Source organism: Rattus norvegicus, chromosome 15 (assembly GCF_036323735.1).
Source record: "Rattus norvegicus strain BN/NHsdMcwi chromosome 15, GRCr8, whole genome shotgun sequence".
Taxonomy (NCBI): Eukaryota; Metazoa; Chordata; class Mammalia; order Rodentia; family Muridae; genus Rattus; species Rattus norvegicus.
This window is the reverse complement of record NC_086033.1, coordinates 82,216,900-82,231,333: the sequence shown is the minus strand read 5'-3', so window position 1 is coordinate 82,231,333 and position 14,434 is coordinate 82,216,900. Positions and strand designations below refer to the sequence as shown.

The window sequence follows — 14,434 nt, the reverse complement described above, 5'->3', positions numbered from 1 at the left end:
TTACACAGGCGAGGAGGGATTGTAGTAAAGACATATTAAAAGGAACAAATGAAGTCTCTTGGTGTGCCAGAGTGCACTTGTCTTGAAAATCCCAGATTAACGTTACATTGGTATTTAGGAATATTTTAACATTCAAGTTTGCTTACTCCATTTCCAGTCAGGTAGACTAGTTTTATACAGCAGAAACGGATTGACAAATACCCAGGTATATGTGGACATATAGTTATAGGTTTTACACAAAGGAATTTGGTATTGTGGACACCCCCTCCCCCCAGCTTTCTGTTACTTGGAAAAAAAATCTATATGTTAAAGCATCTTAAGGATCTTGATATGTCTAAAGGAAGACAGTGTTTGGTCAGAATAAAATGAATCAGTGACTGAGACTAGAGCAGGAGGCTGCAAACCTGTTAGTAAAGGCCACAGCATTTCACAGACTGTTGGCTGAACTCTAGCCATAGCATAACTCAGCTGTAATTGTAGTTTATAAACATCTAGACAATGTGTAAACAAGTATGTATGTGTTCTTGAAAAAAAAAATCATTTATCCAAGGAAACGAACTTCAATTTTATGTATAACATTGTTTTTGCTATTGAGTTGGGCATACAGCATACAGCTTAGTGGTGTAACTATTGCCTAGTATGTAGTAGCTCTTTACCAGGTGTTGGGAAGATGGCTTAGCAGTTAAGAGGAAGCACTGGCTACTTTTCCAGAGATCTAAGTCTGATTCTTGGCACTGATATGAAGGCTGTTAGCCAACTGGAACTAGGATTCTAGGAGTTCCAATACCAAGTCTGGCCTTCACTTTACATGTGCTCAGACATCTATAAATACAGCCAAGAATAAAAAGTAAACTGTTAAAATCTATTTACCAGGGGTTGGGGATTTAGCTCAGTGGTAGAGCGCTTGCCTAGGAAGCGCAAGGCCCTGGGTTCGGTTCCCAGCTCCGAAAAAAAGAACCAAAAAAAAAAAAAACCAAAAAAAACCCAATCTATTTACCAGAGTTTACCTGCAGCAGAGGCCATCTTGGTAATAGAAAGCCAGTAAGTTATGTCTGTTACCTCTGTGTATTAGTACATATGTGTGTTCTCACCTAGAAGAACTCACTAAAGCCAGAATTGGACATCAGGTGCTGTCCTCAGTTTTTCCACTGTAATTTTTTGAAACAGGATCTTTCACTGAACTTGGGAGCTTGTCACTTTCAGATAGACTTGTTAGAATCAACCAGTTTCCACCCCTCTATTGCTGGGGTCAGTCACACACACTGGCTATCATCTAGGTTCTTCAGATCTAAACTCGTTTCCTACATTCACTTGAGCAGATTATGATCAAAAACCTCCATTCCCCAAAGTCTCTTTGAGGCTTTAAAATATTTTCTCTAGTACCAGTTATGAAACTAAACTGATTACATAAGTCATGGTCAGCCTCCCAGTGACCAGGCTGTGCATCTCGTTTTGAAAGGATGAAGGCACTTAAACAACCAGCATCTCTGCTGGATGTTAGAACACTTTCAGTATTCACCTAAATAACTATATTGTAGTAAACATCGGAAGTAATTTTAGTGGATTTGACTTATATAGAAATAAGTGCATAGCATACACACAAAGGCAGCCATTTAGGGACATTAGTATCCATTGATTGGTATTATTATTTTAATCCATGGGTGGTCCTGGAACTAGTTCCCCTTAGAATTGAGGATGACTGGATTGCACTGAAACTCAAAAAGCTGCCAGATTACCTTTGACCTTCACGTTCTAGAGACTGAAACAAGACTTAAAAGTTCTGACTGAAGGCTAAGGCTACATTGCAAGAACAGCTGAAAACAAAGTCAAAAGAGCCCTTTTAGGACTGCCATTCCCGTTTAACAGATAAAGCCCAGATCAAGGACAGAGACAAGTTATCTGAACGTAGGTTATAGTTCCTACTTTAGAAAACTAATAGGTAGCCAGGGAGGGTGCTCCTCTTAGACTCAGAAATCATGGATGATAGCTGTTTTTAGATAAACATATTAAACTGGCCAGTCAACTTCCAGTGCTGGATATTTCACAACCTTGGTCGGTGTTGGTGGGGCAGGTGAGGTCAGGGCATGTGTGTAAGTGTGCATAAGTTAGCAATAAACAAACCAAGGATAGAATACCATACAAAACAAGGAGGAAGATGGCGGAATGGTGAGTAAATCTTTATTTTCTAGGACTAATGAGTCATTTTGATTATGTTGTTTATAAGAGGAGTACAAAAATACAGTCTTCGTTCTCAAACACATTATATCCATCTTTTTCTCATACAGATTTTTACAGTGTATTTTATATAGCTCTTTCCCAATTGTCTCTGTTCATCTCCCTACCAAACCCTAGGAATGGTGCTACTGTGGCATCTTTTATTCAGCCTGCGGATGATAGCATACAGGATGGTGCCCAGTAGCACCTTTCTACATTTCTAGTTGGGAGTATTAACTAGAGCGGTTTATACCAAGAACCAAGTGATTTCCTCACAGAAATTAAATTTTAGGAAGTCCATTTTACTTCCTTTTTACCTTCAGTAAGTTTTATATCTCAAGATTTCTTTCACAGTTTCATATAAAAATATATATAGTGCATTGTTTCAACATTTTTCTTATGTCCCAAGAACTGATAAATTTAAGACTACCATTCAAAGTCTTAGGCAAAGCAGTTCATTGACCCTGTAGGACAGGATAGATCTATGAGGTCTGTCATAATTTTTTGTTAAACAAACCACGCAAAGCAAATATAAAAATATTTATTGATTTTTAAAAAATAAATGTGTACTTTAACAACTTGGAGCATCTGGTCCTGTCATAATTTCCTTTGCAGCTTTTCACATTAAGGAGGGAACTAGGCATATTATGTGAAGCAGGTACCCCCATCACCATCACATTAACTCGAAGTCCCCTATAAATACGTCAGGGACTATTGAGTGGCAGTCTTTGGTCTTGAGACTACAGGCTGCTGCACTGAGATGGACTTGTAGTTTTCATCCAACACCTCTGCACAGTGTGATCTTGCTGTGAAAAAGAAAATACCCTCTTCAGTTGAGGACCATTCAAAAATATAACTCTTACAGGAACTATTTTTGTAAAGTCTATATGCAGATTTCCTGGTTTGAAATGGAGAGTAACGATGAAAAGTTTTCGTCTGGGGGTTTTTGTTGTTGTTGTTTTAAATCTCTTTTAGTCAAGTGTTCTACTGAGCTACATATAGCCTTAGCCCCAAAGACAGTATTTTAATATTCTGTTTCAAAAGAGTCCCTCCCTTACGTTTACAGGGAGAACCATAAATCAACTTTTTTAGAGGACATGTGTTTTGGTACTACATATAACAAAGCAAAATGAAAGGGGAAATAAAGTGCATTGCTTACTGGACATTACGGGGAGAGGGTTTGTTGCAGATTTGATGTTTGTGCTATATAATAATAAACTATTTAGCAAAAGATTGTCCTGTCTACTTCCTAAAACGATGGGTTCCAAATGTGAATGTGTAGTTGTAACGATCACATCGAGGGTCACGAACTGTCCACATCACAAGTAAACTGTATTAGTATAAATATTTGACCGAGGTGAGGAGAACAGGAAAGGATAATAAATACTATCAAAGTACATGATAAACATCTGACAGATAATGAGACCATTGTGTATGACTACACAAACACCAAGTCTTTATAAACGCCTTTAACTACATAGATACCCATTGTACTATCTTCTCTAATGGTAATTACTTGTTTAGGTTTCTGCCTTTCCTCTTTCCCTATGCATATAACTTGACGTACTGCTTAGAATTTCTATCAAGCTGTTTCCCATACCTTTATGTTATTAACTTGAGGTTTCATTTGTGCTTCAAAGGACTGTGTGACATTTTCTTTGCAGTAGCTTTCTGTCCCAACAATATCAGTGATATTACTTCCACAAGTCTGTGTGTTATAGCCACTGTCCATCTGGAAGGAAATGAAAAACAAAACACCTAATGATAAGATTGCAAACTCACATTCATTTTTCTAACTTACATGAAATAGTTTAATGTACTATATATGAACAATATAATTAATAGTGATCATTGTGAATAACTTTAATACTGTAATCATAAAGGCTTTACACAAAATTGCTTTTCACTTTAATACTTAATGAGATATATTTCATGGAAAGGAGCTATAATCTTTTTAGCATCAGTAGACAAGTTACCAAGTGCTTTTCTCCTCTTCTAGGATTATGTCCGCAGTGAAAATAAACTAGCTTCCCCTTCCAGCTTGTTTCCCTAGCTTATCTCTAAATGGCTTGCTTATGTGGTTTCTAAATACTCTTTGGAGTATTCAAAAATAAAGGCAGACGGAACAATATTCATATCCAGTTGTTCATAGTGGTATATTATAAGAAAAATTATATTTTTGAAACAAATTGGCTTGTCCCAAAGGAGAAAGGGATTTGTACACTTTACAATTTGTACATACTTGCTCATCATAGAGGATCCAATTCCTTCAAAGACGCCAGGCAATGCCTGAAACTAAAGAGAATGCCAAACCCTATGTCTATTATGTTTTTCATACAGTGATAAGATTTGGCTTACAAATTAAACATAGTAAAAGCTCGATATTAAGAGCAGAACATAGTATATTAATGCTAAACAGCATTATTTGTTTAGCACTAATCCTGTTTGGCTTTAAATTCACAATTTTGCCTCAGATTTCAGAGTGCTGGGATTAGAGGCATGTGCCCCTATGCCAAAATTAAAAGTATGTTTATAAAAGTTACAGAATATGGTCTCAAAATATTTTACTGTACTGCTTTTCCACTTCTTTGGCTCTTCTTTGACTTATGCAAATGGGTGGAATCATGATTTTAGTGCTTTTTAGTCAACACTAAGTTTGTAAAAAGCTCTTTAATACAGGTAATGTGTGAACTAGTGGTCAGTCTCATAGCTAAGACAGCTGCTGCAGGAATAATGAGTAGTCTAGACAGTGTTGAGTGTTAGTCAAAGGACGTTTGGGCATCCTGGGCATGGGCAGTTCAATGTATTATCATGATCAAAATAGCATGTATTTTGAAGCAAAATGTTTAAATTTAAATCCTACTAAAAATCAGGGACTAGATGAGGCTGCCCACTCTTTCCCTACTTATTCAATATAATATTCAAAGTCCTAGCCAGAGCAATCAGACAACAAAGGAGATCGAAGGTATACAAATTGGAAAGAAGTCAAAGTATCACTATTTGCAGATGATATGATAGTACACTTAAGTGACCCCAAAAATTCCACCAGTGAACTACTAAGCCTGATAAACAGATAAAATGTGGAGCAGAGACTGAAGGAAAGGCCATCCAGAGACTGCCACACCTGGAGATCCATCCCATATACATTCACCAAACCTGGACACTATTGTTGATGCCAAGAAGTGCATGCTGACAGGAGCCTGATATACCTGGCTCCTGAGAGGCTCTGCCAGAGCATGACAAACACAGAGATGAATGCTCTCCCAGTTAACCACTGAACCGAGAACTGGTACCTGAATGGAGGAGTTAGAGAAAGGAAGGACTGAAGGAGCTGAAGGGGTTTGCAACTCCATATGAACAATAACAATATCAACCAACCAGAGCTCCCAGGGACTAAACCATCAACCAAAGAGTACACATGAAGGGACCCATGGCTCCAGCCGCCTATGTAGCAAAAGATGGCCTTGTCGGGCATCACTGGGTCCTGTGAAGGCTTCATGTTCCAGTGTTGGGGAATGCCAGTGCAGGGAATGGGGAGGGAGTGGATGGATGGGTGGGGTAGCACCCTCAGAGAAGCAGGGAGAGGGGAGATAGGATAGTGGGTTTCTGGAGGGAAAGCCAGGAAAGGGGATAACATTTGAAATGTAAATAAAGAAAATATCCATTAAAAAAAAAGCAAAGGATAAAAAGGGAATGTACAAACATATTTTTAACTCAAAAAAAAAAAGTTAAGTGTTAACTACATTGGCATTAGAGAAGGCAGACTCTAGGTGCAGAGCTGCCGGAATCAGTCCTGGTTCTGCTGTTACTCACTTCAGGGAACTTACTCAGTCTCTAATGCACAACTTTCTTGGAAAATTGGAAATGTGTGATTCCATGGAAAAAATGTTTACTGTTTTCAAGTATATAAAAAGTTACACATAAATGTGCTCTAAGCTTTCTTTTTCTCCTACACCACATTAAGGCAAAACAAAACTATCCAAGTTTAGAATTCAATACTATGCTAGAGACTGCACTGTACTGACAGCGGATTCCTGAGAGGTTGTCTGAACAGCAATGTGCAGAAACAGAAGGTTGGCTTCTTTTCTGCTCGTCACTCACTATTACAAATAGATGGTGGTTAATAGGAGTAAGAAATATGAATAATTAATCCTCCTGGTTTCAGCTGGTCCTTTTGTTTCGGGATAGACTTTTTTTTTTTATTTAAAGACAGGTTCACATCGTGGCCTGGAACTTGCTGGCTTTGAATTTCCAACAATCTGCCTTCCTCTGTTTCCCAAGTACTAGCCTTAAAGGTGTGCACCTCCATGCTCAGAAGTACTGGTAATTTTAAAACATCGAATACTATAGTCCTCACATTTAGCCTTCTGTCATCACAGTGGAACACTCCGAGCCACAGGCTTTAACACATTAAAAGCCTTACCTGGACATTACTGCTTTCACAGGGCAGAACACTGCTCTCTGCAAGAGGTGACATGCACATGTGGGAGTTCTCAATGCTGAAGGCAATTCCACTCACAAACTCAGCCATGGGTGAATTCCCATTACCCACGGGCTCTTTTATCCACGTGCTTTCATCCGCTGTGTCTATCGGATCGACCATATCCACGGTGTCATGGTCCCTTTCACTTTCAAAGTCCCCCAGCAGCCCTAGGTCTTTCTCACAGGTACTAGACTGACTCTGAGTGACAGGCATGGCACTGACAACGAAAGGGTCGCCACAAGCCAAAGGCTCACAGTCCAACTGCTGAAGGGGGGCTGCCACAGCATTTGTGCCCAGTGCAGCCACATCTGTGGAGGAAACGTTGTCTTCTTCATCTTCACTGTGAGTCTCAAGAGCAAAAGGTACCCGAATCAGTGACGACAAATACTGAGGACCACCTCTGAGTCCCCGAGGAGACCAATTTTTAATTGGTGAGCAGCCATCTATATATGGACTCCTGATGCTTGGATTAGCAATCCCAGTAGAACTTCCTCCAGAGGAAGCTTCAGGAGAATGAAATGTAAACTTCCTGTGCTCTGAAGGAATGCAGGGAAAATCATATCACCAAACCACAAAAAACAGAAGAGTCATTTTTAAACGGTTATTACATTTCATACCAGAAAACACCGATGAATTTCTGTAACAGCTGTGTTTACTGAGTTGAAATTTTAGTGTTAAAAATGATGGAAAAGGCCAGTCCATACCTCAAAAATTCAAGCTCAAAAATTGTTTCTATTTCTCTTTGCAAATTTTAACTAATTGCAAAATTTAACTAACTTAGGAGTTATTTCTTCACAATTAAACTGCATTACACAAAAGTTGTTCATATACAGAGAAGATCTCTAACAAGTTGGCTTTTGGACAACTTATATTTTTTTTTTTTGGTTGTGAGCCTAGCCTTTAACGGCTGAGCCATCTCTCCAGCCCGCTTTTGGACAACTTAACAACGGTACTAGGCAAGTGTGTAAAAATTGTGTTATTACATAAAACACTTATAATGACACCTAAAGGCAAACAAAAAGTGGAAAACAGTATTTACAATAATAAAGAGCCTAACAATGCTCAAAATGATAAAAATGCCTAGTATGTTTTACAATGGAAAATTCAGTTAATACAACTTTTTATGATGAAAATAGTAAAATTCATCAAAAGCCTTAAAAATATGGGCAGGGATACATACAGCTCTGTAGCTAGGATGAATGAGACCTGAGTTCAATTGCTAGTAGAAAGGAGGAACTTTCAAAATATTTGACCCTTCTGATGAAATTTTACTTCTGGGAAATTAACCAGGGCGGTTTGGGAAAGCTAAAACCAAAAGACATAGATAGATACAAGAATAGAATTGTTCAAAAGCATGCTTTGAGGCAACTATTTGAGTGACTGTGAAAATACCTATAATAAATGCTTTGTGCACAAACATGTTTATCAACATATCTATACTTATGTTTATGCCCATATATACAAAAAGCAAGTTTTTAATTTTTCAAATGTTGACTATGAATAGGTTTCCTAAAAATATTAACCTTTTGGAAATTGGTGAATTTTTTTTCAAAGAGCATGTACATTTCTGAACATATTTATTTCAAAAACCTGAGCTGGCTCTGGGGATTTAGCTCAGAGGTAGCAAACACAAGGACCTGGGTTTAGTCCTCAACTCTGGAAAAAACAAACAAACGAAACCAAAACACTACCACCATCACCAGGAAAAAAGCCAAAAAACCTTAACCAAGTATATTTTCCAGGCTCTGAATATCCGATTGTCAAAATCTGTTTCTGTAAGAAGCATATAAAAACCAACTTCTCTCTAAAACTGCCATCTCTCTGGTGGAGTGAGGCAAATACTGATTATCAGAGTAACTAGATTAGACATGTCTCCTGAGAATCCTAGACTCAGGGTAAATTACCCTCCACCCTTTCCGTAGTGCTAGGGATGGAACATACACATCAAACAGCATAGACAACATATAGCATATTCTACACTGAAATACATCACCAGTCTTTTTAAAAATATGGCATTTTTTGACTGTTTATAAAGTCAAGAGTGGTTCTATATGTATGAGGAACCTGACATTCTATTCTATTTTATGTAACATTTTTTAGTTTTTGATATTGTAATAACATAATTTCCCCTTCTCAGTACTTTTGATAAACACTCCTATACAGCACTGCTTCCTCCAAATTCACAGCTTCGTTTTGTGTTGTATCCATGCGTGTTCCTAAATATGTAAGTATAACCTGTTCAGTCTACGTTACATACATACATGCATACATGCATGCATACATACAAATGGTTTTAGGGCTCACCACATTAGCATGTCTATTGGTGCTGTCCCTGTTTAGGACATGTTTAGGCAGTCATGATGGTGAGACTTCATGGATGTTGGTTCTAGGACAATACACCAGACTCCCTGTTCCTCAGGCACATCCCTTTTTTTTTTCTGAGACAGAGTCTTTGTCTTAAGTCATAGTTCTACTGCTATTAAGAAACACCAAGGTAATAGCAACTCTTACAGAAGAAAACATTCTGTTAGGGCCTGCTTACAGTTTCAGGGGGTTAGTCTGTTACCATCATGGTGGTGCGAATGGTGAGGAAGCAGTTCACCTGATCAGCAGGCCTGGGAGAGAGACTAGGCCTGGCACAGGCTTTTGAACCTCCATCAAGACCACAACTCCTAATCCTGGTTCATTCAAAGAACCCCACTCCCTATGACTATGCATTCAAATATATGAGCCAATGAGGGCCATTCTTACTCAACCACAACAGCCTTACTAGGTAGCTCAGTGCTTGAATTCATGATCCTCCTGCCTCTACCTCCCAAGTACTAGGATGTAGAGCATAAGCTCCTACATTTGATTTACACTGTTCCTTTTGTTTAAAAAATGTTTCTACAAGTGAATAGCAAAGTGTTCATTTGTAACTGTTAAAAGAGCCTTTTTAAACAACAAAAGCCGGCAGCACAATTGGAGCTGTGTATTATTCCGAGAAGTACCTGACAGTGGTGTCTTTCCTACTTGAAGTGCAATTGGTGAGAACGTAGGTGAACAGATAGCCGATGGGCTGGTGGTTAAGCTTCCCAAACTGTACTTTTTTGCATTGTTCTGAATGGGGCTGGAAGAAAACTGTCCCTGTGATACAAAATAAAATTAAAAAATAAAAATCAAGCCAGCAATTGGTGAATATATTTAATTTCTTTGTCGTGGTTATGCGGCATGTTCTTTGTCGTCTTCACAACATGTTTATAAACTCGGAGTCCACAAAAACCAACAACAAAAGGCACCATGGGGCTGCTAAAGAATTCTTGAAATAAGATTTCAACACAAATGAGTTGGGTTTAAACAAGTCATTCACTGCATTTCATAGCAAGTAGTTGTCTATGAAAATACCTCTAATTTACTCCATCAATGCTAATCCAGTTGTCATACGGCTACTCTCTTGTTAATTCAGTAAGTAACCCAGGCTGCGATTCTTTGAGATAATTTGCTCACCTATCTACCTCTAAATACAGAGCTGGAGTCTGCTGGGATCACACATACAAACTGAGAAGATTCCCAGGATACGTAATGCCAAGGGGAACATTCCTGATGTGATTTGAGTATTCACTCGAAGCACATCTATGACACACTAACCAGCCACATCTTATGGCACACGGTGTCTGCACAGGGTTGCTAGAGTGCAAAGGAGACAAATCCATTGGAGAAAACACCTCAAGAGATCCTCGGGCACTGTTGGGAGGACTTCTGGGAGAAGCTGAAGGTAAGGAGTCGGAGATGCTCCCATTCACGTCTAAAAAGAGCTTTCTCCTGAGAGACGAAGAACTGAGGTTCCCGGGAGATTGGTCCACAGAGTCATCCGCTCTAAAGTAGTCTCCTATATTCACCAATAACAGAAGGAAAGCTGGTCATTGGAAGAAGAAACCACACTTACAGCAACTCATTTTTAAAAAAGTCATAAAACAGGTTTGAATTTTTTTCAATACATGTGAATAATGCTTAAAATGATATTTATTTTTTGAGTGTTTCATTCTTTATTTGCTGTTTTTATTGTTTTGAGTCAGGGCCTTACTATGGAACCCAGTCTGGTCTTGAACTTGTAGCAATCCACCTGTCTCAGCCTGCTGACTGCCAGGAGTGTGCCACCATGCCCGACTTGTTATCAGTGTTGTACCAGCACCATTTAAATGTTTATCATTTGCTGCCCACAGTAAAGGTCACCATAATAAAAACACCAACTCAGGTCACATTCAAGAAACAGAAAAACTTTAGGACAGTTTCCTGTTTAATGACAAGACCCCCATTCACAAAAAGCCAACAAAATGAAAACCTCTGACCTAGTTATGAAATACTCAAGTCATACAGCATTTACCTAATACGGCTTCCAAATTAAAATCCACAGGAAGAGACAACAGAGTCTGGCAGGCAGCTGAAAAGAAGCAAAGACATTGGAAGTGTGTGAGGGCCAGGGTATGTGTGGCGCATAGCCCGCCAACCAGCCTTCTCCTCAGCAGGCTCGGAGGAGAGCCAGACTGCTGGTGCGCTCTACTCCTGCCCCACCACCTTCTGCTTCATTTCCCACAGCTTCCTGATCGGAGCTAACGGCATTAGTCAGCCCGGTCTGAGACTGACCTGGAACTGAACAAGACACCAGCAGACACTAGGATTCTCATATGAACACATCATCTACATTTTCTTTAAATCTTTCCCAAACCAGAAATCAATTCACAATTCACATATTTTACATAAGAAAGCAACACATGATTGCTATTTTTCTAAAGCGTGGCTGAATACAATCTGTTCAACATATCGGTTTTTAAAAGTCAGTTCTTTTACAGCTCAATCACAAAACAATGTCCTAATTTGAAATGAACGGTACGATTCGAACTCTGTTTATATTAATGCAGCTTACTATGCAACACGCTCCTTTCCAGACACCGCTCATACCCACCATTGCATTTCTGAGAAGGGAGACTCGGCTTTTTCCCAACAGGAGAGTCACCATTGCTAGTTAGGCCTGCAAAATATTTTAATTAGAAAAATCATAATTTTATATTTAATTCAGTGTTACATTTTCTAGAATAAAACGCTATATATCAGTTTTTCATATTTTAAGGATAAATACTTAAACTTATAATTTTGGTATGTTTCTGTTGGGTTACTTAACAAAGAAAAATAAAAGGTTACCACACCAATAAGAAGGTATCATGTAATTACTAGTTTTCATGACAGATAATTATATGTGGTTTTGGTACAAAATTAATGTTTTGATACATATATACATTGCTGAATGAGCACATAAGGCCAATATATCTCATAAAATCTGTGCCATTTAATTTTCCTAAAATGGATTTAGAGAAACTCAATTAAAATATTAGATTATTTTGACAAAAAGAAGAAACCCTGAACTGTGATGAATAAAACTCGATTTTATCGGAGTCTGCAGTGCATTTGCAGTGCGTGCTGCCGCACACCTTCATCCCAGGACGGGGAGGCAGAGACAAGAGATCTCTGTGAGCAAGGACAGCCTGGGCTACAGAGAGTTCCAGGACAGCCAGAGCTGCAGAGACCCCGTCTGAAGAAGAGATTTCACGTTTTTAAATCTCCTTTTATGACTTAACAATCACTAGGTCCAGTGTGGAATTACTGAGTTGACCAACCCTAACGGAGAACAAGTGTGAGCAAGTGGCCAAAGACTGAAGAAGGCTACGTGTTAAATACTGTCAGGTGGGCACAATAGAGACCACCTTAGATTCTGGTATTCCCTCCTGCCAAAACCACAAGATGATTTTACAATAAAGTCTGAACACCTTCATACTAGGCTTCCACAGCCTTTGGAGTGTCTGCTGCCATCTGTTTTACTGTTGCTCTCACGGTGGTGAGCAAACACTAAGTGAAGTCCCTTACAAGAGGAAAGACTCACTCTAGTGCACATTTCATCAAAGCAGAACACAGGGCAGGGGAAAGAGAAGGAGGGGTAGGGATAAGATACCTCCAAGGACTTGCCACTAGTGATCCACTCCCTCTAAGGCTGCCCTGACCTCCTAAAGTTTCCAGCCTCTCCCAAAATAACTGGGAGATCACTGCCTGGATCTATGCATTATGACACTTTCCTCCCATTCTTCTGCACCAAACCCAGTGGAGGTGACACAGTAGAGCCGTGTCACTGTGGGGTGGGTTTGGAGAACCTCCTCCTAGCTCCTCCCAGGACGCTGAGGCTGTTCCTGGCTTCCTTTGGGTGAAAATGTGGAATTCAGCTCCTCCTGCACCATGCCTGCCTGGATGCTGCCATGTTCCCACCTTGATGATAATGGACTGAACCTCTGAACCTGTAAGCCAGCCCCGGTTAAATGTTGTCCTTTATAAGACTTGCATTGGTCATGGTGTCTGTTCACAGCAATAAACCCTAAGTCACTGGCCAATAGGATAGACCCTTGAAGGGGGTCCAGTCTCCCTCCTTCCTCTCTCCCATACCTGGCCACAATTAAAGCATGTTCCCCGCATCCTGCTCTCCTACCATGATGAACTGTTACATGCTGTTACAGGCTCAAAGCAGAAAGGCCAGTCATCTGGTCATCTGAGGTCCGAAACCTCCAAAACGGAGCCAAAAAAGCTCATGTTTACCAACCATGCACAGATGTGGGTTTGCTCCCTGGCATGGCATTGTCTACATATGGTGGGTGGTCTAGGAACAGAAACCTCCGAATTCAGCAATACAGGCCAGAAAATCAAAGTTCAAGACTTAAACATGAGACCTCATTTCAAGGAAAAAAAAAAAAAAGAAAGAAAAAAGAGGAGGAGAAGAAGGGAAGAAAATAAAAGGAGGAGAGGAGAAAGACCATTCTACGAAGGGAAGCTCCCTCTCTTTTACTCTGGACATGAAATGAGTCTACTCTCTTTGAAGGACACACTGTTTCTGTCCTCCAAGGGTGACAAAAGAGCTACACACACATGCACACACACACACACACACACACAGCTTTACAAAGATACTGTGGAGCAATCTCTTTTCTTCTGAGTGCTTGCAACGGGCGCAGGGATTTCTGTCCCGAAAGCTAGTCTCATAGCGTTAGCTGAAGCAGCGCAGTTGTGTAGAGCGTCTCTTGATGCTACATTATGCTACAATGAGCTGGGCCCCCTTTATAAAGACTTTTTTTCTGCATGTTTCTGATACGCCCTCACTTCAGCAAAAAACTTTCTCAGAACATAAATTATTACTAAGAGACTAAGATTATATTAAGGTGTAGTCATCTGTAAAAAAAAAAATCTAATACAAAAAATGGGAATGGGGAGAGGATAGCAGTTATGAAAATGTCACCACAAACACAGAATTTCAAAGCTGTAAGGACAATTCTCTAGCGTAATCCTTTCATTTTCTTAACAGAAAGCCAGAATCAAAAAGACTGAATAACAAAGAGCCCTCTTCTTGGACAGCCACAATCCAGGTCTCCGTTCACTATTAGTCTGTAACGGCTGACGATAAACGCTAGGATATGAGATGCCTGGCTTTAACCCAGGCTCTATCACTCTTACCAGTGATCCTAATTCGTGCTCAACCTTCCTGAAACGATGCCTGCTCAGCGGCAGCAGAGGCTGAGGAGTGAAAGCACTTAGTACTGCCCTTGTAGACACCCCGTGAGTCCTGTCGCCGTCTTCCATAAGGACTGTTCTCCTCACACTAGGAGCACACAGATGGTGATCACAGACAAAGGACAGTGAGAGCAGGTACCAGACGCCCTGCCTTGG

At 39.8% G+C, this 14,434-nt stretch overlaps 1 protein-coding gene across 5 annotated transcripts in view; it reads right to left on the bottom strand.

Moving 5' to 3' along the window:
• Positions 1 to 14,434, bottom strand: part of Bora (bora, aurora kinase A activator) — a 38,033-nt gene that overhangs the window by 12,166 nt on the left and 11,433 nt on the right. For 2 of the 5 annotated variants that reach the window (XM_039093375.2, NM_001013997.1), the window contains exons 6-12: positions 11,640 to 11,705; positions 11,061 to 11,117; positions 10,402 to 10,565; positions 9,688 to 9,823; positions 6,638 to 7,233; positions 3,815 to 3,946; positions 2,740 to 3,020 (exon numbers count right to left, since the gene is read on the bottom strand). In XM_039093375.2, the coding sequence (XP_038949303.1) occupies positions 2,955 to 3,020; positions 3,815 to 3,946; positions 6,638 to 7,233; positions 9,688 to 9,823; positions 10,402 to 10,565; positions 11,061 to 11,117; positions 11,640 to 11,705 (1,217 nt within the window). In that variant the 3' untranslated portion in view covers positions 2,740 to 2,954. Of the gene's footprint in view, positions 1 to 2,739; positions 3,021 to 3,814; positions 3,947 to 6,637; positions 7,234 to 9,687; positions 9,824 to 10,324; positions 10,566 to 11,060; positions 11,118 to 11,639; positions 11,706 to 14,434 lie in introns of those variants that run through there. The other 3 variants (XM_039093376.2, XM_039093377.2, XR_005493734.2) reach the window with 3 other exon arrangements.